This window comes from Cololabis saira, chromosome 11, assembly GCF_033807715.1.
Source record: "Cololabis saira isolate AMF1-May2022 chromosome 11, fColSai1.1, whole genome shotgun sequence".
Taxonomy (NCBI): Eukaryota; Metazoa; Chordata; class Actinopteri; order Beloniformes; family Belonidae; genus Cololabis; species Cololabis saira.
The window spans coordinates 26,615,507-26,642,956 of NC_084597.1; the positions used below are offsets into that span (position 1 = coordinate 26,615,507).

The 27,450-nt window shown below is 39.6% G+C and overlaps 2 protein-coding genes across 3 annotated transcripts; one reads left to right on the forward strand and one right to left on the reverse strand.

Annotated features, from left to right (window-relative positions):
• Nucleotides 1–1,275: 1,275 nt before the first annotated feature.
• On the forward strand, nucleotides 1,276–21,232 carry LOC133454666 (bone morphogenetic protein 1-like). Of its 2 annotated transcripts, none has more exons than XM_061733389.1 (20): nucleotides 1,276–1,717; nucleotides 6,549–6,650; nucleotides 6,744–6,887; nucleotides 6,986–7,103; nucleotides 8,109–8,287; nucleotides 8,374–8,479; nucleotides 9,398–9,522; nucleotides 9,743–9,858; nucleotides 11,789–11,891; nucleotides 11,983–12,099; nucleotides 12,191–12,336; nucleotides 12,667–12,862; nucleotides 12,970–13,095; nucleotides 14,139–14,302; nucleotides 14,384–14,564; nucleotides 17,327–17,452; nucleotides 19,331–19,458; nucleotides 19,540–19,753; nucleotides 20,477–20,727; nucleotides 20,828–21,232. In XM_061733389.1, exons 1-20 carry the CDS (start codon nucleotides 1,582–1,584, stop codon nucleotides 20,960–20,962), a joined length of 2,913 nt encoding a protein of 970 aa, XP_061589373.1. In that variant the 5' UTR covers nucleotides 1,276–1,581; the 3' UTR covers nucleotides 20,963–21,232. The 2 variants fall into 2 exon arrangements, with proteins under 2 accessions (XP_061589373.1, XP_061589374.1); XM_061733390.1 differs by having other exon boundaries at nucleotides 14,142–14,302.
• A 351-nt stretch (nucleotides 21,233–21,583) lies between these two features.
• Nucleotides 21,584–26,923, reverse strand: trim69 (tripartite motif containing 69). Its single transcript, XM_061734227.1, has 6 exons — nucleotides 26,170–26,923; nucleotides 25,786–25,881; nucleotides 25,371–25,604; nucleotides 24,871–24,893; nucleotides 24,664–24,779; nucleotides 21,584–24,577 (listed from the first exon to the last, which is right to left on the reverse strand). Exons 1-6 carry the CDS (start codon nucleotides 26,812–26,814, stop codon nucleotides 24,033–24,035), a joined length of 1,659 nt encoding a protein of 552 aa, XP_061590211.1. The 5' UTR covers nucleotides 26,815–26,923; the 3' UTR covers nucleotides 21,584–24,032.
• Nucleotides 26,924–27,450: the final 527 nt, after the last annotated feature.

The following is a 27,450-nucleotide window of genomic DNA, read 5'->3' on the forward strand; positions in this document are numbered from 1 at the left end:
CCTCTTATGATAAATGTGAGTGCAGGGAGGACTCTGCAGCGGTGAAGGTGATGGAGCCAGTATAGATTCAAATGCCAGTTACAGTTTTTCTACATCGGAACAGATTATTCAAATGGAATTATGTTGACATTTGGTTCAAGGTTTCCATCTTAATACCCCGTCTTCTTTGTATCTGTCTTAAGAGGATATTCAGATCCTTGATTTAAAATGCAATGCAATATTTTTTTCAGTGAATAATATTTTCCAAACAATAATTGAATATACTTCTAAAGATATATAAGATAATATTCATTTTTTTTATTCTTCCTTATATTCATTTTTTAAGCAAGTTATTGACATCGTACAGTCTTTTTCAAAGAAGACAGAAAGGATTCCAAACATTTCAGGGGCGTAAATTGGGTATGGCAAGGTATGGCAGCCGCCACACCTTTGCTTCAAGGGTTAAATGTAAATGTTTGTTTTTTTAAATACATTTATGGAATAACTACAAATGCAAATAAGAACAACATGATCAATTTCACTAGTTATTATACACTGCAAAAACTCAAAATCTTAACAAGAATATTTGTCTTATTTCTAGTTAAAATGTGTCATTTTTAGTCTCATTTTTATTTTTAATCTCATTACATTTAAGACAAGACTCAAAAACAACCATTTTCACCTGTTTCAAGTAGATTTTCACTTAAGTAGAAAAATCTGCCAATGGAACAAGATTGTTTTGCTTGTAATGAGAAGATAAATCTTGTCCCACTGGCAGATTTTTCTACTTATTTAAAGTGAAAATGTACTTGAAACAGGTGAAAATGGTCAAATAACGTTATTTTTCTGGTAATGACTCTTGTTTTAAGTGTAATGAGATTTTTTGACTAAAAATGAGACATTTTAACTAGAAATAAGACAAATATTCCTGGTAAGATTTTGAGTTTTTGCAGTGAGCGAGACTGCATTTGAAAAAGTTCAAATTTTCTTGACCACACAGATAAGCTACATAGCAGACTCTGTGATGAGTATTTGCTGGACGTGTTGATTGATACTCTAGTTAAGTTCTGTGACTCGTAACCTTGCCATACCTTAGCTTCCACTGAATTGACGCCACTGAAACATTTACAAATGTGTTCACAATGGTATTCAACTGCAAAAAAAAGAAAAGGAAGAGAAAAAAAAATCAGCTGAATTCAAAGCGCTGAATGGATGTGGGATGACAGCCTGATGTCCACTCATGTGTTAATGCGCCTGCACATACAACTGGGAACGCGCTTCTGAATAGCCTCCCACTGCAATGACCGCTTTGCAAACGAAGGGTTATGCTGATTTAAAACACCGTAATTAACAATATTTGACGTTGAACAGTCGCTTGGACATCCTAAGCTGTCCGACAGCAGGTGAAGCTCCCGCAGCCTCCACACGCCTGCATGTGCGAGCTCAGTCCCGTATCTCTGCAGCAGCATGGAGACGTTGTGTTTATAAACTCACACCGCCGCTGTCAAGGAACTTTTTCCCCCTCCTCTTTTGGCACTCTTGACCATTTCAACAATTACCAAGGCTCACCAGCTTCCTCCTCTAGATATTTATCAGTAAACAATGGACATGACTCTAACTATTTTGCTCCTGCTGTGCGGAGCTGCTGTCTCTGTGGCGGCTGACTGGGAACCCAGGAATTCTGCTTTTACTCATCTGGAGGATGATGGTGTCGACTACAAGGATCCCTGTAAAGCTGGTACCGTGATTTTTTTATTTTTGTTTTGTTTATTTGACCTCCTTGACATAATTGTTAGTGAATGGACGGGGTGCTTTTCAGAAGTTGTAAAGCTGAGAAGAAAAGAAAATGTTTTGGTTAAATGCAGCTGTGGTGTTTATATGCCATGACAGGAGGACGTCCGTGTTATAAAATAGATGCACATGCTTGATTGAGGAAATGTTACATATTAAAGATGCAATGCCATTTGAAAGGGAGTTTAAAATACATAAAATTGGTCTTAAATCTGCAACCTATAGTTTTCTTGTAAAAATCTGGATAATCATCTATTTTTTAGGCTAAGTGTATTAATTATAGTTATACTATAGTTCAGCTTTTGCTTCTAACTTGGAGAGGAGATCATAAGGGTTGATAACGTTGTAAAGTAAGACTAGCATTCACGCAATCAGAAATATTTAGGCGTAATTTTTTTAAATATATGTATTTCAATTACACATCAAATTTCCATCCATTTGGATTACTTAGATTTATCATAAACAGACTAATAAAATGTATATTATTTCATGTTTGTCAGTCAAATTTAAATTAAACAATTAATAAGATTTATGAAATTATTCTAATAAATCCAACAGATTTTAATGCATAATGACAGATGCATGTGTTTATCATTAATAACTCAAATTTGTTTCAAATACTTAACAACCAGTGTATGTATTGAATAGATAGTACACTGATTTTAAGTATTTGAAACACATTAGATTTATTAATGATAAAAGGATGGAAAAACTTTATGTAATTGAAATAAATAAATCTTGAAATAAATCCTAAATATCTCCTGGCTCAGGAGATGAGTTGGGGATAAAGTGGCAATACAAAGTGAACTTTAGAATTAGTTAAATGTGTGCAAAGGTCGAAAAGTAACAGTACTAACTACTAATTAAGATTTTTTTCTGTGTTTGAATGTGCTATGATATTACGCACACAGGTTAGTTTATAGCTAAGATAGAGAAGGAGACCAGCTGATATGAAAAGGAAAAGTGTAACATGTCATATTGTGTTGATAAAAGAAAAAGGACGCCAAATAAGTTTAAAACATGCACTATGTAGTAAGAGTTGCTTTTAAACTCACTGACATTCCACTGAATGTGTCTGATCAGGTAAATATAGCCCTTGTAACAACAGATTAACATCTTTCTTTTTTCTTTAAAAAAAAAATGTCATCACACATACAGTCTGCTTTGATTATCAGGGGCCTCCAGTAGGTTGTGCTCCTTTTTTTCTTTTTTTTTTTTCTTGTGACTTCTGGCTCTTTCAAAACACACCGCTCCTCGGCTTCGAGGCAGTTGCCTGGAGACTGGAGGTCACTGAGGCCGTGCCAGCACAGTCCTCGGCAGGACGCCGGTGAAATCCCTCTGGCTGCAGGCACGGAGTACACGCTGCAGGGGTGACAGTCATTTACAGTCACCCTTTGCATGAGTGAGTTTACTTCAAAGGCCGACACAAGGCTGGTTACATCCTCTCATTTGTACTTCCAAAGGTTGTTGCATCACGCAGCTGAAGGAGGTTTTTTTAAAAGAAGTGACTCCTGTGAACTCTTCTATTTCTGGTCCAATTGGAGGAACAATCTTAATCTTAGAGGACGGGAAATCATAGATCTGATTCATGTTTTCATTTTGTGTCATCTTTGAGGATATTACCTGACATTTCATCCATCTTAATCCATAAAATTGACAAGCACTGAAAGGTGTGAAATGACAATTTCGATTCTGATATCTCTGAATTTAAAAACAAAATCTAAGAGTTTTTTTTTTTTTTTTACTTCAGCTTCATCTGTTAGAGGCATCTAACAGATGAGGTTCATCCGGAAGTTAATGGGTTCCATTCAGTTTGTTTTTTAAAATGGAAAGTGAATGAGTGTGCACTTAATTACATGGAAACTCACGCTTATCAGTTGATGCTGCAGTACAAGAAAACTCTATTGGAAATTCCTTTTAAACCACAGCCTTCTTCATGCTAATTTAATGTTTAATTATGTATTTTAAATGAACTTATCATGGCCTGCTTAGTATCAAGGCTCAACAAAAGTTTTATCTACATGTGGGGGGAAAAGATAACTTTGTCAACATCTTTGAAAAGTCTTTCAAATCAGTCTGCATACACAACATCTCCTGATCTGTTCTTTGTCTGGCTCTTATAGGAGACATTTAGTAAAACCGCCAGATGCAGCGCAGCATGGCATGGTCACAGTCTCTCTTTTGTGGTCACTTAATGTTTTCTCTAACAATAACAGCAGAACACTAGGTTATACATGGTGTGCTGATGTGATTAGTTTGGAACAAACACATGTTTGTTATACATAGATGTCGTATATTTGCTAATTATTTTGGATCTCTTTTGTCTTCAAATGACATTCATTATTGTGCTATGTACAGTGGGGAAAAAGTATTTAGTCAGACACCAGTTATGCAAGTTATCCCACTTAAAAAGATAAGAAAGGCCTGTAATTTTCATCATACATGTAGGTACACGTCTCTCACAACTATGAGAGACAAAATGAAGAAAAAAAAATCCAGGAAATCACATTGTATGATTTTTAAAGAATGTATTTGCAAATTATAGTGGAAATAAGTATTTGGTCAATAACAAAAGTTAATCTCAATATTTTGTTATATACCCTTTGTTGGCAATGACGGAGGCCAAACGTTTTCTGTAAGTTTTCATAAGGTTTTCACACACTGTTGCTGGTATTTTGGCCCATTCCTCCATGCAGATCTCCTCTATGTTTTGGGGCTGTTGCTGGGCAACACAGACTTTCAACTCTCACCAAAGATTTTCTATGGGGTTGAGATCTGGAGACTGGCTAGGTCACTCCAGGACCTTGAAATGTTTTTTACGAAGCCACTCCTTCATGCCCGGGCGATGTGTTTGATCATTGTCATGCTGAAAGGCCCAGCCACGTTTCATCTTCAATGCTCTGCTGATGGAAGGAGGTTTTCACTCAAAATCTCACGATACATGGCCCCATTCATTCTTTCTGTTACACGGATCAGTCGTCCTGGTCCCTTTGCAGAAAAACATCCCCAAAGCATGATGTTTCCTCCCCCATGCTTCACAGTAGGTATGGTGTTCTTTGGATGCAACTCTGCTTTCTTTCTCCTCCAAACACGACAAGTTGTGTTTCTTCCAAAAACTTCTATTTTGGTTTAATTTGACCATATAACATTCTCCCAATCCTCTTCTGCATCATCCAAATGCTCTCTAGCAAACTTCAGACGGGCCTGGACATGTACTGGCGTAAGCAGGGGGACACGTCTGGCACTGCAGGATTTGAGTCCCTGGCGGCGTAGTGTGTTACTGATGGTATCTTTGTTACTTTGGTCCCAGCTCTGCAGGTCATTCACTACCTATCATTCACCCCGTGTGGTTCTGGGATTTTTACTCACCGTTCTTGGGATCATTTTTACCCCACGGGGGGAGATCTTGTGTGGAGCCCCAGATCCAGGGAGATTATCAGTGATCTTGTATGTCTTCCTTTTTCTAATAATTGCTCCCACAGTTGATTTCTTCACACCGAGCTGCTTACCTATTGCAGATTCAGTCTTCCCAGCTGGTGCAAGTCTACAATTTTGTTTCTCACGTCCTTTAACAGCTCTTTGGTCTTGTTTGGAGTGTGACTGTTTGAGGTTGTGGACAGGTGTCTTTTATACTGATAACCAGTTAAAACAGGTGTCATTAATACAGGTATCGAGTGGAGGACAGAGGAGCCTCATAAAGAAGAAGTTACAGGTCTGTGAAAGCCAGAAACCTTGCTTGTTTGTAGGTGACCAAATATTTATTTTACCGAGGAATTTATCAATTAATTCAGTAAAAATCCTACAATGTGATTTCCTGCATTCTTTCCCCCCATTCTGTCTCTCATAGTTGAAGTTACCTATGATGAAAATTACAGCCCTCACTCATCTTTTTAAGTGGGAGAACTTTCACAATTGGTGGCTGACTAAATACTTTTTTGCCCCACTGTATGTACAACACAAATACATCCTGGTGCTCAGATTGATGAATAGGACATTTCATTTGTCATAAATGTAAGGGCCAGTGGATGCACTTTTGTCAACAAAGTAAACAAGAAACTGTTTGCAGAATGAAATTTACAAGTGTTTCAGCATTTGTAAAAATGTTAGTGGTCATGGAGTTTCATAAATAAAATCTACACTGCGTCTAAACACATAGGTGGGAATAGATGACGAATTCACATAAATACCATTATCAGACTTTACATTTGGGTTATATGGCCTGTTATTTTTGCGATATATAAAGATGCATAAACCCTTAAAACATGTTTTGATCACATGAATAATAACAAATGCAACACATCCAGTTCATTTTTGGAAAATGTATGCTTAGAATATGTTTCTTAAAATATGTTTTAAATGTAATACCTTCCCTGGATCCCACAATTCATAGCACTATAGCACATATTATACTAAGTTTAAGTTATCATCTGAGCTGTTGTGGAGTTATGTCAGTCTCCATAAGGTGTGAGTCCTGAAAAAGAGGTGTGTGTGTGTGTGTGTGTGTGTGTGTGTGTGTGTTTGTGTCTGTGTGTTTGAAAAATGTTTCGTTTTTTTTCCCTTTGCAGTGAAATTCTTTGCAGTTTGCGAGCCAACTGGACCATGTTTGAACCAGATGTGTCCACATAATGGATGTCCGACAGTTTGATTGCGTGCAAAGATAACATGCTCTGGTCTTTTGTAAATAATGTAACAAATATTGCTCTGCATCATTTTTTTTTAACCTTTTTTTACAGATTTCTATGTCTGTCTCTTGTCTATGCATTTAACTGTCTTCACAGCGGCCTTTCTGGGAGACATTGCTCTGGATGAAGAAGACCTCCACATATTAAATTACTTTAACAGCAGTGATGAAGTACAACACACAATCAACAAAAACTCAGGTGTCAAAGCAAGAAAAAAATTAAGTACTTACAAATTAATATGTAAATCCAAACAAAAGATGATTGACGAAAATCTCTATCTGCATTAACCAGCTAACAGTTCCACTTCCAACCAAAGCATCAAGACAGCGTTTGACAATCAGATTCTACATCGTCAGAGGAGAGCAGCCACCTCCAGGCCGGAGCGAGTGTGGCCTGATGGCATCATCCCGTATGTCATCAGTGGGAATTTTACTGGTGAGACCTGAAGAAAGTCTTGCACTGGTATTTATTTTGAGGAGGAGCAGCTTGGACAACCTAAAACTGTCGAACTCTTACTCACAATTTCTTTTCAGGCAGCCAGCGAGCCATTTTCCGTCAAGCGATGCGTCACTGGGAGAAATATACTTGTGTGACATTCATAGAGAGAACAACTGAAGAGAGCTACATTGTTTTCACCTACAGGCCTTGTGGGTGAGTTTAAAGCTTCTACTCAGTTTTAAAGTTATTTAAAAAGTTGTTTTTTTTTCCCACTAAAATTAAGGCTCGACACCAGAACTTTTGAGAAGATGTTATGAAATGAAAGATAACGAGTGCCTGGAATAGTGCTGGGCGGTATGACCAAAAATTTATATCACGGTATTTTTCAAAATTATATCGGTTTCACGGTATATCACGTTTTTTTTTTTTTTTTCATGCACAACTGGGTGTTAACCACATTTTCTAATGATTTGGAAAGGAATTGCTGCAGTAAATTGGCTTAGAATGGCCTATTTTACTGTCAAGTCAAATCAAATCAAATACATTTGATTTAGGCATGCTTTTCAAAGAAAAAAAATCTTTTACAAAATTACAAGGTAGAAAATATTTATTGAACATAAAAAAACTGAACATTTTTTAATTTCCCAGCATTATGTTGTTTTGGTTCCACCTCCTGGTGAATGTTAGGTAAAATTCTTATGTGGTTACTTTTTGGTTGGCCAACGATTTATGTTTGTGGTGCGCAACGGGTATGGGAGCGGCCAGTCTATTGCCTTATATTACAACAGCGTTATTAATTGTTCGTTTTTTTTCCCACTTATTCCACCGAACATCCGAAAGTGTTTTTTTGCCATTTTCGGCCGAACAATTTCGGTTACCGAACAATCGGTGCATCACTACTGCTAAACAGTCCCCTCACAAACAGTGTCCAGCGGTGCTACGTTCCGCGGCGCGGCGTTCCCAACGTTGTGTGCGCTACTGTACATACTCACCGGTATTACGGTATATGAAAAATTCATATCATAAGAAAAATAAACACTGGTATTCGGTATGAACCGGTATACCGCCCAGCACTAGCCTGGAAATAGATGTTTGGATGTAAAACTGTATAATCTGCATCAGAATAGGCTTTCGGGTCAAGTCTGAGCACCTAAACAAGCACTGAAGCACTGAAACAATGCTCCAGGATGTGATTGCACATGTGTTGTTGGCCCGCAGGTGTTGCTCCTTCGTTGGAAGGAGAGGCAGTGGTCCTCAGGCCATCTCTATTGGGAAGAACTGCGATAAGTTTGGCATTGTAGTTCATGAACTTGGCCATGTGATTGGCTTCTGGCACGAACACACACGCCCAGACCGTGACAAGCATGTAAGCATCATCAGGGACAACATCCAACAAGGTACTGTTACTACACATGTGTTTCTGCGAATGCTAATGCCTACAAACACTCCAGATGTTTCTCCACTGACGTCTGTATGTTAAAAGGACAGGAGTATAACTTCCTGAAGATGGAACCAGATGAGGTTGACTCATTAGGAGAGGTGTACGACTTTGACAGCATCATGCATTATGCAAGGAACACATTTTCCAGGTGGGCATGTGATGTTTTCTTTTTGCTACATTTTTTTCCCCCCTTCACGTTAGTCTTGTTTCGACTTGACTGCAAGGCTTTTGTCACTGTCTTCCCCAATTGTGTGTTTTCTAAATGTGCAAACTTTCTTTTCAGCTTCATCCTGTTCACAATAACAGCCACTTACTAGGTCCCAAAGGATCATTTATTCATTGATGTTTTCACATGCAGCCTGCCTCTTTCACCATCATCACAACAAACATCCATTTGACATTTTTAATGAGTGTTTGGTCTCTTGTCTATATCTAAAATTTAGTATTTGAAATAAGTGTTCCTTTTGACAGAGTCTGGTTGGTTCTACACTCATTAATGAAGCATCAAGTTCAAAGCAGCATCAATGCAGCTTTCCTTATTGGAAACCTGCTCTGTAATTGTTATAGAAAACAGCTGTCACATGCATGTTGTTGCTCACTTACTTTTCACTTTGATTTGGTTTTTTGCCCCAATGGCCACTTTGGAGGTCTGGGTCATGGAGGCGAGCCAAGCTAAATAAAGGCCTGGCAGTTCAGGCTTTGTTTAAACAATTTGGGCTGGAGTGGCCTTTTTCTCTGGCATTCAGGAGCGGGCTCCACTGAGCCGGCTGGCACCAGCAAAAGGCCCCATTCACAGGGCTCTGTTTGCATATGCCTGTCATTCATGGGTTCATCACCATGGGAACTGTGTGAGAGTAGGAGCTCCAATACCAGTGAGAGATTATCTCAATCAATAAAGCACCAAGGTGTTAAATAGGAGGAGGATGTGAAATAAAATCACTACTTATCAATCCCTCTGTTTGAATTAGTCAAAAATCACTTTTTTTCCTTAAAAAAAAAAAAATTAGATTCTTTGATATTCCCTGGTAATCAATTAAGTCCTCACATCTATGATTTGTCTCCACAGAGGTATCTTCTTAGACACAATCTTACCCCGCTATGATGTCAAAGGGGTCAGGCCTTCAATAGGACAGAGGACAAGGCTTAGCAAAGGAGACATAGCACAAGCCCGCAAACTCTACAAATGTGCAAGTACGACAACTTCATATGGATGAGATTTGAAAACAAGCTTCCTTTAACTTTCAGAATATTCAATGTTTTTTTGAATTTGAAAAAATAAACGTCACAATATTAAACAACTCATAGAAACAAATCTTAAAAACTGGCTTAAAATGCTTGATACTTTCATGTTGTTTCTATGATTTGTCACTACAAGTTTCTGCTGATGTTTTGTTGTGGGTTTGTGTGGCAGAGTGTGGGGACAGCCTGCAGGAGAGCGCTGGAAACTTCTCTTCTCCTGGTTTCCCAAATGGGTACTCGGCACACACTCACTGTGTTTGGAGGATTTCCGTCACTCCTGGAGAAAAGGTGACATATCTCTGGAGGCATGAACTCCAACATTTCTATAAATGAACTACAGTATGTGATGTTAATTATATTGTTACTATATAGTAATATTATATCATATTTCAATGTTTCAAATGTGTTCATTAAAAGTATTAAACAACAGACAAATTTACTACTAGTCCAGACCTTAAACTGGAACTGATTACATTTGAATGTGAATGTGATTGTGAATTGGAATTGGAATTGGAATTATAATTAGAATTCCAGTTTGAGTGAACATTCTGATGATAATTCAAATTCAAATTTAGGCTCACATTGAAACTAAAAGGTGGATCCCTGTTCTATTTTACTTTATACTCAAATTTGTCATTGAATTCAAATTTGGAATCCTATTTTAATTTAGATTCTTTTTTTTTTTTTGAGGGGGGTGGCTCTAGTGGCCCTGTATTCAAGTTCCAGACAGGAAGGGGGTAGAGAGAGAGAATGGGGATGACATGTAGCAAAGGTGCGCAGGCCTAAATCTTGCGCGTTCCTGTGAGCGTAGTGGTGTCCCAATTCCTCTTTGCATGTAGGGCTAGTGGACATATCGAGGGGTAGTGTGTATGAATCTACCCCTTCACAGCTAGGGATTTCAGATGCTCACTCGCTGACCGAGGGCTAGAGAAATTTCCCAGAATGCTTTACGTCATCATTTGCAGACTGAATCAAACAAAAAAAAAAGGCGGACATTTCTTATTTTTAGTGAATAAAATCAATATTTTGAGTTAATTTCTGCATTAAAAATGCATTTTGATTATATTTCTAGCGAGAAATATATATTTTACTTTCATAATATTCACTCAGTGAATGTACATAATCACTCGCTTGCCCGTTGTTGCAAAGTCTTTTCAGATCTCGCCAGAATAAACGCTGATTCATGGTTCCGCGTTACACCAACGCAGAGCCTACGGCATAGGTTATGCGGCGACGCGCGCCGTACACCGTACCCTACGCCGTAGGCTCTGCGTCGATTTAACGCGGAACCATAAATCCGCTCCCGAGCCGGCAACTCTTCTCATCCCGAAAACATCGGAGCAAATTTCTTAACAGGCGTTATTTGGATAAACTGAGCCCAGGTTGGGGATCTTAACGGTTACTTTTACACCTGAAAAAATATTAATACTTAATAAAGTGGCATATTAACAGCGCTACAGTGGAAATTAAAACTTGCTTTTAGCTCTCGGCTTCCTGATATGGTGTGACGTATGTGCAAACGTAACTACGCAGTCGCTTACGTACACGAACGTAAACCACGCAGTGACGTAGCAAGTGGTGTCCCAATCCCTAGGGAAGATTACAAGGGCCCTACCCAAGTGGCTTCATTTTTAGGGCTAGTGGTAGTGAGTGAGGGCTAGTGGTAGAAAGTAGGGGGTGTATTGGGATTGGCCCTAAATGAGCCGCTTGCTTAACCCACTGCGCCACCGAGGTGGCCCAAATTTTGGAACTCAATTCAGATTCACATTTAATTTCTGATTCAAATTATAATTGTAATTTGGATTTAGAGTCAAAATTGAATATTTTAAATCTGAAATCAAGTGCAAATTAATAATCAAATTCAAGTTTCTGTTTAAATTCCAATTGGAATTTCAATGTTACATTATAATTATCATATGTACAGAAGTAAGTTTTCCTTTGTAAAGAAATTCTTCCACTAGCTTCCAGTTAAGAATGCTGATTAGACTTTTAGACTTAAACAGCAGAGAGAGAAATGAAAAGTACTCTATGGAATCATTTACAGGCTGTTAGAACATGTTCCCACTGAAAATACCACATTTCTGTTTCTTGAAATTAGCACGAGTATTGTGTCATTCCGACTCTCTGCATGAGCATATATGTTTAAACATCCTGTGAAACTGTAATTCATGACTACAAACAATTGAAGGTCTTCTCTCTGCATATCTCCTCTCCTCAGATTGTCCTTAATTTTACCTCCATGGAACTCTTCAGGAGTCATTTGTGCTGGTATGACCACGTAGAGGTCAGAGACGGGTTCTGGAGGAAAGCGCCTCTGAAAGGTTTGTTTGAGATTGATGTTGCATGTAATGTGCTAAGATCTATGTAAAACTCACAACAGAATTTTAATCATCTCATGGTTTGTTTTGGAAGGACGTTTTTGTGGGCACACGCATCCAGATCCAATTATCTCAACAGATAGTCAACTGTGGATTCAATTCAGAACCAGTAGCAGTTGGCTGGGCAAAGGATTTTCAGCTGTTTATGAAGGTACAAGACTGACATTTCCAACCCATTGTTCTAAAAACAATCTGTAAATTAAACAAAATGCCATTAATTTCATGTTTCCCTTCATGTGCAGCTGTGTGTGGAGGGGAAATGAAGCGGGACAGTGGCCAGATCCAGTCACCCAATTATCCCGATGACTACCTGACGAACAAAATGTGTGTGTGGAGGATCACAGTAGCAGAGGGCTTTGATGTTGCTGTCTCCTTTCAATCTTTTGAGGTAGGAATCATCTAATACTATACCAAGATGCACATACATTGCAAAGAAGTAAATGCTAGTCTGAACAAACCCTTTCTTTTTCAGTCGTTTGGTATTGCAAACCACAAGCAAAACCACGTACTTGCACCAACTGCAGCTGTGTCTAAAACCTAATGACAGTGAAGAAACAAACAACCTACTGTAGAATTAAAATACTGTTACCTGTTTAAACACTATTATAAGGCCAGAGGAGGTCTTTTGAAACATAACAAGCCACTTATGTTAGACTTCAATGTCCTCTTCTGTGTGCAACGTCTGTTAACACTTATTATTTTGATAATGTGTCTGCAGATTGAGAGGCATGACAGCTGTGCCTACGACTATGTGGAATTGAGGGATGGTAGTTCAGAGAGCAGCCCGCTGCTTGGCCGTTTCTGTGGCTACGACAAACCAGGCGACATCAAAAGCAGCTCCAACCAGCTCTGGCTCAAGTTTGTATCCGACGGCTCCGTCAGCAAAGCTGGGTTTTTGGCTAGCTTTTTTAAAGGTCTGAAAGTATTTTTTGTCCCAAAAAAAAAAAAAAAATGCCAGAAATGAGAAAAATGTTTGCTTCCCATTTGTTTGGCACTAAAAAGCAAGAAATTTTTCTTTTAGAAATGGATGAGTGCTCCAAGCCAGACAACGGTCAGTGCAAACAGCGCTGTCTGAACACGCTTGGCAGTTACAGATGTGCCTGTGACCCTGGATATGAACTGGCAGCTGACAGACGTAGCTGTGAGAGTGAGTGTAAAACTTGCCTCACATTAGGTTATTACCAACATTGCACTGTCATATGATGTACTCTACTCATTGCAGCATTGTCAATGATGACCTGGCTTTAATAATAAGAATTACTCCCAAGATGGAGGAGGGTATGGAGCCAAATCAAGGCCAAAAGTTTTGCTAATTTGAAAATAAAATTTGAACCTGAAAATTCTTTTTTACAGTTTCAATTTTATTTTTTTCAGTATCAGATCTTTTTTTCAGTTTCAAATCTTTTTATTTCAGTTTCAAATCTTTTTTTCAGTTTCAAATCTTTTTTTTTCAGTTTCACTTCTTTTTTTTTCAGTTCCACGCCAGATCCGGGCCAAAAGTCTGAACCTGAAAAAAAAATGTGAAACTGAAAAAAAAAGATTTGAAACTGAAATAAAAAGATTTGAAACTGAAAAAAGATCTGATACTGAAAAAAATTAAATTGAAACTGTAAAAAATAATTTTCAGGTTCAAATTTTATTTTCAAATTAGCAAAACTTTTGGCCTTGATTTGGCTCCATAGTATGGGCTCCATCTTGTTCATTTTCATGCCAAGAAATATTCTTGTCAGACAATTGGATTCATGTGGATTCATGTTAGTTGCATGAATCTAAAGATGCCCCGATAGAAAAGTGTCACCAACAGAGTTGTGTAGACATTGATAACATGCTGATGTTGACCAGTGAATAGAATCAGGTGTGTTGAAGACGGGAAACATCTAAAACGTGCAGTAGACTAGCCCTTGAGTACCGGCTTGTGTGCTGTTACTGATCATTACTGGTAATCTCTCCTCCTCTACCACAAGAGGACAGTGCAGTGCAGCAACTCTGCAAGCACACCTTGACTTGAAATCACAGTAAGATAATTATTTTGAACTAATATAATAGTTAACATAGTAGTACTAGTAGATACTAGTATAATAGTAAAGATTTGTTCAAAGACTTACAGGTTATTTAGAATAATTCATTCATGTGCAAGTTTTATTCTTGAAATCACTCTTTTTTTCTTTTCTTTTTTTAATCTCTCATCAGCAGCTGCTTGTGGTGGCATCATCACTATTCTCAATGGCTCCCTCACAACCCCTGGCTGGCCTAAAGAATACCCACCCAACAAGAACTGTGTATGGCAGCTGGTGGCTCCCATTCAGTATCGCATCACACTTGTGTTTGACGTGTTCGAAACCGAAGGCAATGACGTGAGTTTTCAGTGATTTGTTTGCAAAATGGTTGTGTTTTGCCCTCACTAGTAGGGAGTGCATCTGTGTGATTCATATCAGGTGTGCAAGTATGACTATGTGGAGGTGCGTAGTGGGTTGAGCTCAGACTCAAAGCTTCATGGAAAGTTCTGTGGAGCAGAGATGCCCGACGTCATCACCTCCCTTCACAATAACATGAGGATCGAGTTCAAATCGGACAACACTGTGTCCAAGAAGGGTTTCAAGGCTCACTTCTTCTCTGGTAAGTGATAGATTTATTTAGCAAGTATACCTGTAATTACACAGAACTCCAATTAAACCATCACAGAAAAGCTTTATATGCATATGTCATTAGCTACTCCTGCAAGAGGAAGGGGAGTGTTGTGTATATTTTGCACAGATTTTTTTTCTTATTAAGTGAAATATCTTACTTTTTTATCATTCTCAATTAAATCATAGTTATTACTCTTACTATTCAGTATTCAGTACCACTTCTGGCCACATGGGCACAGCATATCACATTAAAGTTCAGCCCCTCGTAGAAGACAAAATAAAGGACATCTGGTGCCATAAATAGGTATTAAAAGACGTGCCAACCCATCCCCACCCATTAACGCAGTAGTGTCAGTATCCCCTTTACATTTCGCGGATACTCTGAATTTAACACCAAATCTAGCGTGTTGCCTGTCCTTTCTACATTAACTTACATGGGGTGGCATGTCAAGCAAAAACTCTCCTCCGAGGGTATACTTTAAACAGAAGTGACGTGGCCGGTCATGGTTGGGATCTGTTGATGACAAGATGATGTCTGCGAGCTCCTCACCCTTCAGAGCTGTGGATGTCATAGATCAGCATATTACAGAACCGTAATCTGCAACTGGCTACTAAAATGACAGACTGCAGCTTTGCAAGAAACAAAACTTGGGTCATTAACAAACTGAAGAGCCTAAGAAAGAAGTTATTTGTGGTTAACAAACACAATGGTAGGAGTGGCAGACTGCTGGTCATATTTGTTCAACACGATTAGAGAGAAGTTGCTACACAAATCCCATTGTTGTTCAGCATGGACACGCCACCTGCTCCATCTACTGCATCAGCCAGCTCTTCCAATGTTAGTGAAGCCAGTGAGGCCAACCAAACAGACAGTGGGCCATTATATTACATAATACCACTCGATAATGTCTCTCGAGTTGTGTTCCCTACCCTTAACTTGGCTTCAGGCACTGGGGAGGCAATAACACATCTTGCTCTTGCATTGCCTGGCACGCATTAAACACATGTTCATCATCCAGGGACAATAACAGGGTCCAATTTAACCCCCCAAGTGACTCTGTTGTTAACACAGCAGTCTGGTTGCTCCCGTGTGCCTCATGTGCTCAGAAGGGCTGTTGCTACGTATCAATCAGTCAATCAATCAAATTTTATTTATATAGCACCTTTCGTCCAGGTACATGAAATACAAGGTGCTTTGACATTTTGATTGAAAAATAAGCATAATAAACAAATAAAAACTGGGAGACCAAAAAATAAAAACTGGGAGACCAATGCACCCTGACATACAATATAGAATATAAAAAATTTATAAAAAGATAAAGGTTCAAGGATTAAGGCTAAAAAAAAAAAATCAGTCCACAACAATAAGAATAATAAAAACATTATAAGAGATAGATAAATAAATAAAACAGAACAGAAATTTTAAACGGAATAAAACTAAAACTATAAAATGTGATGCTACATAAAAGCCAGACCAAAGAGATCAGTTTTTAGTCTATGTTTAAAAATGTCCACATTTCCAGCTCCTCTCAGATCCTCCGGCAGGCTGTTCCACAGTTTTGGAGCATAGTGGTTAAAAGCAGCATCATCACGTAGAGTGGCTTTACCAAAAGATTAATACAAATCTATTGAAATTGCTGCAGATTAATGTTTAAGTAATTTCCCATAATTGATCAGATTGGATTAGCTGAGACTATTGTCTTTTATTGTCATTGTAAATAAATATAACAACATTTAAAGACCCCCTTATTTTACCTTCTGGAAGCAATGGGAGGTGAAATATATTCCACCACAGGCAGATACCTGTTGATTATTTTTTCTGCAGCTTCGATCGCCCTTTTCAGGACTTTCTTATCAGCCGTAGAGCTGCTGTTGAACCACTGAGCAGTGGTACAAGGGCAGCAGCAGGTGCTGTGGCAGGTTCCTGACAGTTTTCAGGAAGTGTTGTTTATGTGGTGCTTTCTTGATCAGGTAGTCTGTGTTGCATGTCTATGTGAGGTCCTCTGAGATGTGTGTGCACAAGGACTTGAAGTTAGATGCCCTCTCTTCCTCGTTTATTTTCAGGGACTGGTGATCATTTGTGTTCCTCCTCAAGGCGAAACACCTGAAGTTAATGATCATTACTTTTGTTTCTTTGGTATTCAATGCCAAGTTTTTCCTGCACACCAATGCGTTATCCTCAGCCTCCTCCCTGTAAGCTGTTTTATCTCTTTTGCTGATTGGGCCAACCACTGTTATATTGTTTGCAAATTTGATAATTGGTGTTGGGAGTAGATGTGTAGTCTTGAGTATACAGGGAGTACAGGAAAGGGCTCAGGACGCAGCTTTGTGGAACTCCTGTACAGAGATTTAGGGAGGAGGAATTATTTATCTTTTACTTTGTTCCACTGATATCAGTGCACTGTGGCTGAACACAAAAGGATACGTAAATGAAAGAAAATTGCATTTCCTTGTGATCTAACATTAACAATTGTCATTACAGACTGTAGGGAATCACTGAGTGAATTTATCAACTTTTACACTTCGGCCTCCCACCCAAAACCCTACTTTAAGCTTAAAAACTCAGTTTAACATCTATGTCTTACAAATAGTGGCACTGACTCTTTCATATTGAAAAATAGATTCAATAGTACGTTGAATATCTGGGTCTAAAATAGCAAATCAGTTGGTCCTGTAGGTTTTTTTTTTGCAGTATTGTGACATGCTTTTCATAGTGAAGGACAACTTAAACCTGTTAAAACATCTCCACAGATATTGATGAATGCTCCAAAGCTAATGGAGGCTGCCAGCATGAATGTGTGAACACCTTTGGAAGCTACAGCTGTCAATGCCGCAGCGGCTTCATGCTCCATGAGAATAAACACGACTGCAAGGAAGGTAAAGTTTGTCTGTTCACTGAACAGCCAAGATTTAAAGGATCAGTTCATCCTGTATTTTAAAACTTTAGGAATCAGTCAGGGAACAGTCCCCTAACAGAACTCTTTTACAGTGGGGAGAACAAGTATTTGATACACTGCCGATTTTGCAGGTTTTCCCACTTGAAAAGCATGTAGAAGTCTGTAATTTTTATCATAGGTACTCTTCAACTGTGAGTGATGGAATCTAAACAAAAAATCCAGAAAATCACATTGTATGATTTTTAAGTAATTAATTTGCATTTTATTGCATGACATAAGTATTTGATACATCAGAAAAACAGAACTTAATATTTGGTACAGAAACCTTTGTTTGCAATTACAGAGATCAGACGTTTCCTGTAGTTCTTGACCAGGTTTGCACACACTGCAGCAGGGATTTTGGCCCACTCCTCCATACAGATCTTCTCCAGATCCTTCAGGTTTCGGGGCTGTCGCTGGGCAATACGGACTTTCAGCTCCCTCCAAAGATTTTCTATTGGGTTCAGGTCTGGAGACTGGCTAGGCCACTCCAGGACCTTGAAATGCTTCTTACGGAGCCACTCCTTAGTTGCCCTGGCTGTGTGTTTCGGGTCGTTGTCATGCTGGAAGACCCAGCCACGACCCATCTTCAATGCTCTTACTGAGGGAAGGAGGTTGTTGGCCAAGATCTCGCGATACATGGCCCCATCCATCCTCCCCTCAATACGGTGCAGTCGTCCTGTCCCCTTTGCAGAAAAGCATCCCCAAAGAATGATGTTTCCACCTCCATGCTTCACGGTTGGGATGGTGTTCTTGGGGTTGTACTCATCCTTCTTCTTCCTCCAAACACGGCGAATGGAGTTTAGACCAAAAAGCTCTATTTTAGTCTCATCAGACCACATGACCTTCTCCCATTCCTCCTCTGGATCATCCAGATGGTCATTGGCAAACTTCAGACGGGCCTTGACATGCACTGGCTTGAGCAGGGGGACCTTGCGTGCGCTGCAGGATTTTAATCCATGACGGCGTAGTGTGTTACTAATGGTTTTCTTTGAGACTGTGGTCCCAGCTCTCTTCAGGTCATTGTCCAGGTCCTGCTGTGTAGTTCTGGGCTGATCCCTCACCTTCCTCATGATCATTGATGCCCCACCAGGTGAGATTTTGCATGGAGCCCCAGACCGAGGGAGATTGACCGTCATCTTGAACTTCTTCCATTTTCTAATAATTGTGCCAACAGTTGTTGCCTTCTCACCAAGCTGCTTGCCTATTGTCCTGTAGCCCATCCCAGCCTTGTGCAGGTCTACAATTTTATCCCTGATGTCCTTACACAGCTCTCTGGTCTTGGCCATTGTGGAGAGGTTGGAGTTTGTTTGATTGAGTGTGTGGACAGGTGTCTTTATACAGGTAACGAGTTCAAACAGGTGCAGTTAATACAGGTAATGAGTGGAGAACAGGAGGGCTTCTTAAAGAAGAACTATCAGGTCTGTGAGAGCCGGAAGTCTTACTGGTTGACAGGTGATCAAATACTTATGTCATGCAATAAAATGCAAATTAATTACTTAAAAATCATACAATGTGATTTTCTGGATTTTTTTTTAGATTCTGTCACTCACAGTTGAAGAGTACCTATGATAAAAATTACAGACTTCTACATGCTTTGCAAGTGGGAAAACCTGCAAAATCGGCAGTGTATCAAATACTTGTTCTCTCCACTGTATGTCATGCATGCATGCAAGTATGCATATGTTAGAGAAGCTTTAGTTTTGCTTTTGCTTTTCTTGATTTTTTTAATGAAGCTCTATGAATAAGAAAAGTTCTTGGAAATCAGTGCTGAATAGGAGGAAGCGATATGACACAATTTCCATTGTTTCTCCTTCAGCGGGCTGCGATCATGTAATAAACAGTGTGTCTGGCATGATCAGCAGCCCCAACTGGCCTGACAAATATCCCAGTAAGAAGGCCTGCACCTGGTTGCTGTCCACAACTCCGGGCCATCGAATCAAGCTTGTATGTCATGAACCAAAGTTAAAGTTGGCAAAGGCTTTTTGACAACTTTTAAATCTCTAAATCACTGTAAATAACTTGCAGGTTTTTAATGATGTTGACATGGAGGCTCATCTAGAGTGCGCTTACGACCATCTGGAGATCTTCGATGGGAGAGACAATCACGCTCCACCTCTGGGGCGCTTTTGTGGCACTAAAAAACCATCCCCGGTTGTCTCAAGTGGGAACAGAATGTTCCTGCGTTTTTTCTCCGACAACTCGGTGCAGAAGAGAGGGTTCGAGGCTTCATATGGAGCAGGTGGGCAAAGGAACTATGACATTGCTGATTTGCTCTGGAGCAGGGGTCGGCAACCCGCGGCTCTAGAGCCGCATGCGGCTCTTTAGAGCCACCCTAGTGGCTCCTAGAGCTTTTTCAAAAATGTTTGAGCTTTTTTTCCTTTTTTTTTCTTCTTCTTTCCCTTTTTCCCTTTCCTTTTTAATCGCGACATTTCAACTTTTTTCTCGAAATTTTAACTTTTTTCTCAACATTTCAACTTTTTTCTCAACATTTTGACTTTTTTCTCGAAATTTTGACTTTTTTCTCAACTTTTTTCTCAACATTTCGACTTTTTTCTCAACATTTCGACTTTTTCTCGTCATTTCGACTTTTTTCTCGACATTTCGACTTTTTTTTTTGAAGTGCATAATGAAAAAAAAATCTCCCCCCAGTTCTAACTAATATAGAAACATGCAGCATGTGTTGTCTTCATTCTAAGGCTGATATAAGACTTTTCATTTTTTGTGGCTCCAGACACATTTGTTTTTTGCGTTTTTGGTCCAATACGGCTCTTTCAACATTTTGGGTTGCCGACCCCTGCTCTGGAGAAAGCCCAGAAAAATTGCGAATTGGTATACTTTAGGGAAAAATGGTAGTGCAGAAGTTTGAGTTTTTATTCTCTTGCATTTGAAAAGTTAGAGCTTTTGGCTCCCTTTTATGAGCTCCTCCTTTTGACTCTCTAATTTTGTGGTTGTGCATTCCCAGAATGTGGAGGAAGTCTTAAAGCTGAGGTCAGGACAAAAGATCTATACTCTCATGCACAGTTTGGAGATAACAACTATCCTGGAGGCTCTGACTGTCTCTGGGTGGTCACTGCTGAGAAGGGCTATGGAGTGGAGATGATCTTCGAACTCTTTGAGATTGAGGAGGAAGCAAACTGCGGGTATGATTACGTGGAGCTGTATGATGGGGCCGACATCAAGTCCCCGAGGCTGGGAAGATACTGCGGATCTGGGGTAGGGCTAAAAACATTGTGGATGTTGTTCAGTAAACACCGATTAAAAATGATACTTCAACTGCCAATCTGTCTGTTTCTGTCTGTTTTCTTTCCCCCAGGCTCCAGAGGAGGTCTACTCAGCCGGAGATGCTATAGTTTTAAAATTTAACTCTGATGACAGCATCGGTAAAAAAGGCTTTCATGCTCGCTACACAAGCACAAAGTTCCAGGACATGTTACACACAAGCAAGTAACTTTTTAAACCTAAACAGAGACTTCAGCCCCAACATTTGGTGAGGCACACCCTTTTCCAAGCGAGAAGCATATAAACGGGTTGATACCACAAACACGAATGTGCCACAAACGTATTTTACATTTACATTTGTTAGACTTTTCCCCTACACTTTTCCTAATTATATAGCTGTATACAATAGCATAAAAGGAACAGTTTGAATTATTTAAGTAGATTTAGTCACATCATCTGTGATGAGCTAAATAAAAGCATTGTACGCAGTGTATATAATGAGACATAGTTTACTGTGGTTTTTAATCATCTACTGATTTATTTTTTACTGTCTGTGATTTGGCTTTGGTATGCCTTAAAGTTGTTCCCAGTTCACATGTTATGAATTAAGATCAACTACTGTACGGACATGTCCACAAAAGCAGAGAAACAAAGTCACTGAGGAAGTGCCACTCATGGCCTGTGGGGACTCTAAAACATCTGTTTTGAGTGGACTTTGCTTTAATAACATCAACTTCCACCATCAAATACTGAATTAGTGTTTTTGTTTCTTTTTTTTTACACTTTATTAACTTATTTTTGATGTGAAGAAAAAGAATGGACTGACAGTGCTTTATTTAGCCAATAACAACATACTTTTTAACTTGTATTTTATTTCTTTACTTCCAAAATATGTTTACTTTAAGGTCCACAGCTGTAGAACAGAGCTTAAATAAGGCACACCCCACAGAATAGGACAATGTGGTGTCAAGTGGCTCACGCGATCTGCTAAGAGAGTTGAGAGGAAAGCTGTGGTTCTGTACTCTGTTGCGTTTGGACCTAAACATGCCACACACATTATATTGAGGCCAACTGTGTAAAAAAGAGAGAAAAGAGTCTTTCAGTAAGGTCTCATTTGTTAAATTTGCTTGTTTTGATGAATATGTGGTTATCTTTCTGAAAGTAATTTCACAAGTACCGTAATTAGGTTTCAGGTGGACCAGTCAGGTTTCAAGGGTCTGTCCCCGACTGAGGCTTCTTGTCCAATAAAATAAAATAAAATGCCAAATGAAGACATTAAAATGCTAAACCAACCAGTGAAATCTTTATGGCTATGTCCACTACTTCCAAATGTAGTAGTATGATGTATATTTCACATGGGTCACATTTGCAACAAACTATTTCACAACTATAAAGCAATGAATTAAATGCTGTCATGTCAAAAAAAAATTTCAAATTAAAAATCGTGACATGACAGCATTTAATTCATTGTTTGCAATCGTCATGTAAAGATAATTTCAGGTAAAACAGGAAAATGCTTCATAAACAAAAATCTCCTTACCAGCCTTTAAACCCACAGAATCACAGACGGAGAGGTGTTTTGTTGCCATGTGTGTTACAGTTTAGGACTGTGTCATTGTCAAACTGCCGCCAAATGCAAAGCTGACTTGTCACTTTCATTATTTCTAGACTGCTACAGATTTTTCCCATAGTTCCAAGCATTTCTTTTGTCCATAGGCCAATTACTATTAATGAAGGGAAGAAATAGTTGATTTTTATATGTAAATTATAGTATGTGACTGCTGCCATTTCATAATCATTCAGTGTTTGTAAAATTACTAGAATTTTCAGTCAATTGTCCACATAGGATATTTCATGCTCATATTTATTTTGAACTACACTAAAGATTTGTTCAAAGACTTACAAGGTATTTATACCAATTCATTAATGTGCAAGTTTTACACGCAGAGCTGTAAGCCGGGATTCAAACCTACGCCACCTGGACAAGGGTGATAGCCTCCTGCTAGTCCACCTGCTCAACCCACATATCGCAATTCCATGTCAAAATAAATGTCACTTCAGATGCATCAGTGACATCTTAAGTCGACTTTACAGTCACTTTAATCCATCATGGGAAACACAAGGATGTTTGGACTTGTAGTCATTTGTATGAAAAACATAAGAGATCCTTTAACAAATGAACAAACAAACAAAAGAAATAAATCATAGAAATCCTCCTCTGTGGTTCTCAGAAGCACCACATCATTAAATTACAATTCCATATGATCATTATAAACAAAATATAGATGGCAGAAAATTATATTCACTATACCATCGTTGCTCTCAGGTATTTTGAGAGAGCAGCCTTAGAAAGGACAGGAAGCATTTCAAACAGAAAGTCAATAAAATGTGCTTAGGGGAAATTATAGATAGTATGTATTTAAAAACAAACAAGCAAGATTTCATCATCTATTAAAGCCTGTAAACCTTTTGTAGTCAGTCAATCAGTTAACCGTGGTGTCACATTTATCACTGAAGCACAGCTCCTTTTAAGAGAAATATAAGTGTGCAAACTTGTGCATGTGTTACACAAGAAATGCTACTTAATGTACATAATATCCACTGGAGGCATAAATCTAGTGCTGAATGTGTTTTACCATTTTTTTTCAGCTACAATTCTGTACAATAGATGGTATAAATCAGGGATATTCAATTGGCGGACCGCGGGCCACATGCGGCCCGCCAGGAGCTTTTATGTGGCCCCTGGTCATATTTCAAAAAAGGGGGTGTTTGTTGACATATTTTTTTTTTTTAATAATATTTTTATAACTGGCTACTATGGACTAAAATGGTTGTGCTCAATGCTTAATATAATATTCAAATAAGGAAATCTTGGTGGAAAGTGGTGCTTTGTCATTATGGCGTGTTTTATTAAAAGTAGGTCAATATCAACTTCATTAAGTTTGCACAATGCATGGTTTCAAAATGAACTTGCATTCAAAATAATATTTCTTTATCTGAATATTATATTTAACATTCACAATTACTAAATCTGGAGACAATTAATACATAATTCATATGTAAACTAGATATATTCAAATGTATAATACAAATGTATTATATTTACATAAGTCTTCGTCTTTGAGTGCAAAATACATTTTGAAAACCCCCACATTTTCAAATTGTGCGGCCCTCTCCATACAGTCCTTTTGCAGATGTGGCCCCCGGCCGAATCTACTTGAATACCCCTGGTATAAATGGTGAACTTGTTTGATAAAATTTGGTAATTGTTTACTTCCCTCTTCCCCTTTTTAAAGCTTTCAAATCTTTGGCAGGAAAACTTTTAGAGGCTCATTTTCATGCACTTTATCTAAGAAGCCCAAGTTGAAGTAAGGGTACAGAGCCTCTGTGAAGGTCTCTCTGAAGGTGTAGAGGTGCGTCATGCTCTCTGCATTGTAAAAGGACACCAGGCCCCTCTTGTAGTCCAGATACACGCCAATCCTGGCCAGCGGCTCCTCCAGGGACAGGACAGTTGGAGGGGACGTCCCCGCCATGTACTGAACTCCATAAGAGAGGGAGAGAGTCCAGAAACCGTTGGCAGGGAGGGCTTTTATGACTCCCTTTCTGGGCACTGACTCCCGGGCCACCCCGACGGTCCAAACGGTGCTGCTGTAGACTTCAATCTCCCAGTAGTGGCGTCCGTGGGTGAAGCCCTGACTTCCGAGAAGCGACAGGGCAGCATTGAACCTGTTGGGGTTGTCCTGCACAGTATGGTTGAAGGTCTGGTAGCGAACGCACGTGAGAGACGAGGTCAGGCTGAGCCAAGGGTTGGCTGTACTGGAATTGAATGTGATGGCAGCTGGAACTGAGAATAGTGAGATTTGTTGATAAAACATGCTCACGTCTACTAGATTAACTTATTCTATCAAGTTACAAAGTTGTATCAAGTACCTGGATAAATGCTTCCCTTCATGGATTTCCACACCCTGTACTGCAGAGGCCCTGCAAAGCGGCCCTCACACAGGCTGGGTGGTGTAAACACAGGTTTCTCAAACTTCAGCGAAGGCCTGCCAATAAAAGCAAAGTCAAACAGTGAAGAGAGAGAAGAAAAACAGGGCCTTTTAAGGATGAAACAGTCAGATGTTTTCTCACACTTACCTCTGGAGCAAGACTTTGATGCTCTAAAATGTGATACAGGAATCAACGCAGGAAAAAAAAGATGCAGAGACCAGTAATTAGTATTGTTGCATCTGAAGGAGGAGAAATCTTTTTCCACATTACATCAGCGGCTGAGCTCCAGCTTTCCCACCCTGTGGGATTTCTTTGTGGCCGGGGGAAAGTCCCCCAGCTGTAGCCAGAGAGAGTATGGCCCCATGCCTGAACTACACTCCTTGTTCTCCAGATCACTGGGAGAGATTACTGGCCTACATCCTGTCTGATCTCACCAAGAGGAAGAGTCCTTTGTCTGAGAATAAACGACGGTGTTGACTTTGCCAACATGTTTAATTGTAATTAGGAAACACATGCACAGCCCATAATCTATGACCTCTGAGAACTGGAGCAAACTTAACAGGTAAAATAGTTTTAGGAAACAAGAGCTAAGAATTTCACTAGTATTTTGCTGTGTAGTGTTTTAGCATCCTATGAGCTGAACTCACCCGGAGCAGAGTGAAGGGGTTCTGCTCTTTCAGCTTGTCCTCGATCTCATGAACGGCCCTCTGCAGACGAGAGATCTCCACACACAGCAGGGCCTTATGCTCATCCAGGCGGATCAGTTCTCTTCGCTCCTCGGTCTTCAGCTTCACCTGCAGCAGCTTTTCCTCCTGGTACAGGAACTGGTGCAGGTCGCTGAACTGGGCTTCGATGCGTTGCTTCAGGTCAGCAGTGTGCTCCTGGTTGGAAAGAACATGAAACCAAACATGTTTTCACTTAAAGCAGTGTTTACGAGCAGAACTGAATGAAGCAGGTGTTTTGGGTTGAACTGGGAATTTAAAGAGGTGCAATGTTAACTGATGTGATGTGTGCATTGAAATACACATCTAAGTTCTCCCTTTTAGAAGCTTGCCATCTCACCTTGAGCTTCCTAACTTCTTCTTCAGCTTCCCTGTCGTACTGGAGAGCTGTGTTGAGTTCAGCTTTTAAGGAATCCATTGAGCTGTTAAGAGAAGCCTGAAATATACAGGAAATACAACATCAATGCATTGTGACTCCATTCAAACACAATGATGCAACCGTTTTTATCAGCTGTAACAACAATTAATGGATAAAGAAACTATAGAAGTCGGAGTTTCACATAAGGAAAATAGTTTTTCCATCTAAAATGTACAGCTGATGTTACAGGTGTGCAACTTAGAGTATATTAGTGAAATAAACAGAAATTCTTAAAATATAATTTGTGAATCAAATAATCCTGACCGTCTTTACTGCAGACAGACTCATAATCAAAGCTTAACTCACCCTGTACTTCTGTTCAGCTTCTTGAACACACACCATAGTATGGTTTCTGTGCTCTTGGGATAGACCACACACCAGACACACGAGCTCCTGGTCCTCCTCGCAGTACAGCTTCAGCTCTTCCCTGTGTCTGCTGCAGCGTGGGGCCGGTGCAGGAGCCCTCTCTGCCACGCCAACGGGGGCACTCTCTGGCAGGCCGGCTCCAGTCCGACTCTCCTCCAGACCCTCACAGTAACTCTCCACGATGTTGGCAACGATGCGGTTAGGCCTGTAGCTCTGTCCTGGGTACACCTTCCTGCACTGAGGGCAGGATCCTGTGCCTCCCTGGACGGGACCTCTGGGTCCTGCCCAGTAACCCTCAATACAACCTTGGCAAAAAGTGTGATCACAGGGCAAAGACACAGGCTTCTTGAAAAGATCCAAACAGATTGAACAAGTCAGATCTCTGCTGATTCTGTGAGCTGAGCTTTTGGCAACCTGTCCAGCTATAGAAGGCTTTCGCAGCTTTTCCATCGCTGTTTTCACAGGAAAGTCTTCTTCATCAGGTTTCCAATTCTTTTTGTCTGTTTTCACACCTTTGTTTAGTTTTTCCAAGTTTTGCAGATAAACTGACTGTATTTTCTTTGCTTCTTTCTGATTCTTGCTCATCCCTTTGCCTTTGCTGTTTTCCTTTGTTCTGACCGTAGAGTAGAGCTGGACTTCCACGTCTTTCCTCTCCTGTTGAGTGCAGCTGCTCTCACTGGCCTTCAGTCTTCCTGTTGACTGTGGGGGAAATGAAGTGGGTGGTGCAGAAGTAGCCTCAGCCTCCACATCAGATATCTTAGGGATCTCATTGCCACCCCCCTTTCTCCCCTCTCAGACGTCACATTCAGGAAACTGAGGCGGGCTGTGAATATTCTTTTCTTGGCACGTTTAATTTGCAGAAAGTCCCACTTCACTTTAGTGTAACTACAGAAACATTCAAATCCATATGTGTGTGTGTGGGAGAGACCGAGAAACCAGCAAAAAAATATGTGTGCACATACCAGATTTTTGGCCTCGTCTGATGGCAACGCTGTCCCTTAAAAGTAAACAACATCATTGATTTACGAAGATTTATGCAATGAGAAAAGACACAAGACTGTAAGAGTTTCACTCTCCTTAAGAAGTACAGGCATCCTACGAGTTCCTCTTTATTTGTGTCATTTTTATACATATACTTTGGTACACTATGATCCAGAAATATGTATCTAGTATTTTCAACTGCATTGATTGACTCTATTCAGTAATAAAGTGAGCTTTGCA

What these genes read in the sequence shown, in the direction of transcription:
- LOC133454666 (XM_061733389.1), top strand. Translation starts at nt 1,582, where the DNA reads ATGGACATGACTCTAACTATTTTGCTCCTGCTGTGCGGAGCTGCTGTC. An exon ending in CAGGGACAACATCCAACAAG is followed by an intron (nt 8,288 to 8,373) that starts GTACTGTTACTA and finishes GTATGTTAAAAG; the next exon opens with GACAGGAGTATAACTTCCTG. An exon ending in CCGTCACTCCTGGAGAAAAG is followed by an intron (nt 9,859 to 11,788) that starts GTGACATATCTC and finishes TCCTCTCCTCAG; the next exon opens with ATTGTCCTTAATTTTACCTC.
- trim69 (XM_061734227.1), bottom strand. Translation starts at nt 26,814, where the DNA reads ATGAGCAAGAATCAGAAAGAAGCAAAGAAAATACAGTCAGTTTATCTG. An exon ending in ACCCCTTCACTCTGCTCCGG is followed by an intron (nt 24,894 to 25,370) that starts GTGAGTTCAGCT and finishes ATCACATTTTAG; the next exon opens with AGCATCAAAGTCTTGCTCCA. An exon ending in GAAGGGAAGCATTTATCCAG is followed by an intron (nt 24,578 to 24,663) that starts GTACTTGATACA and finishes CACTATTCTCAG; the next exon opens with TTCCAGCTGCCATCACATTC.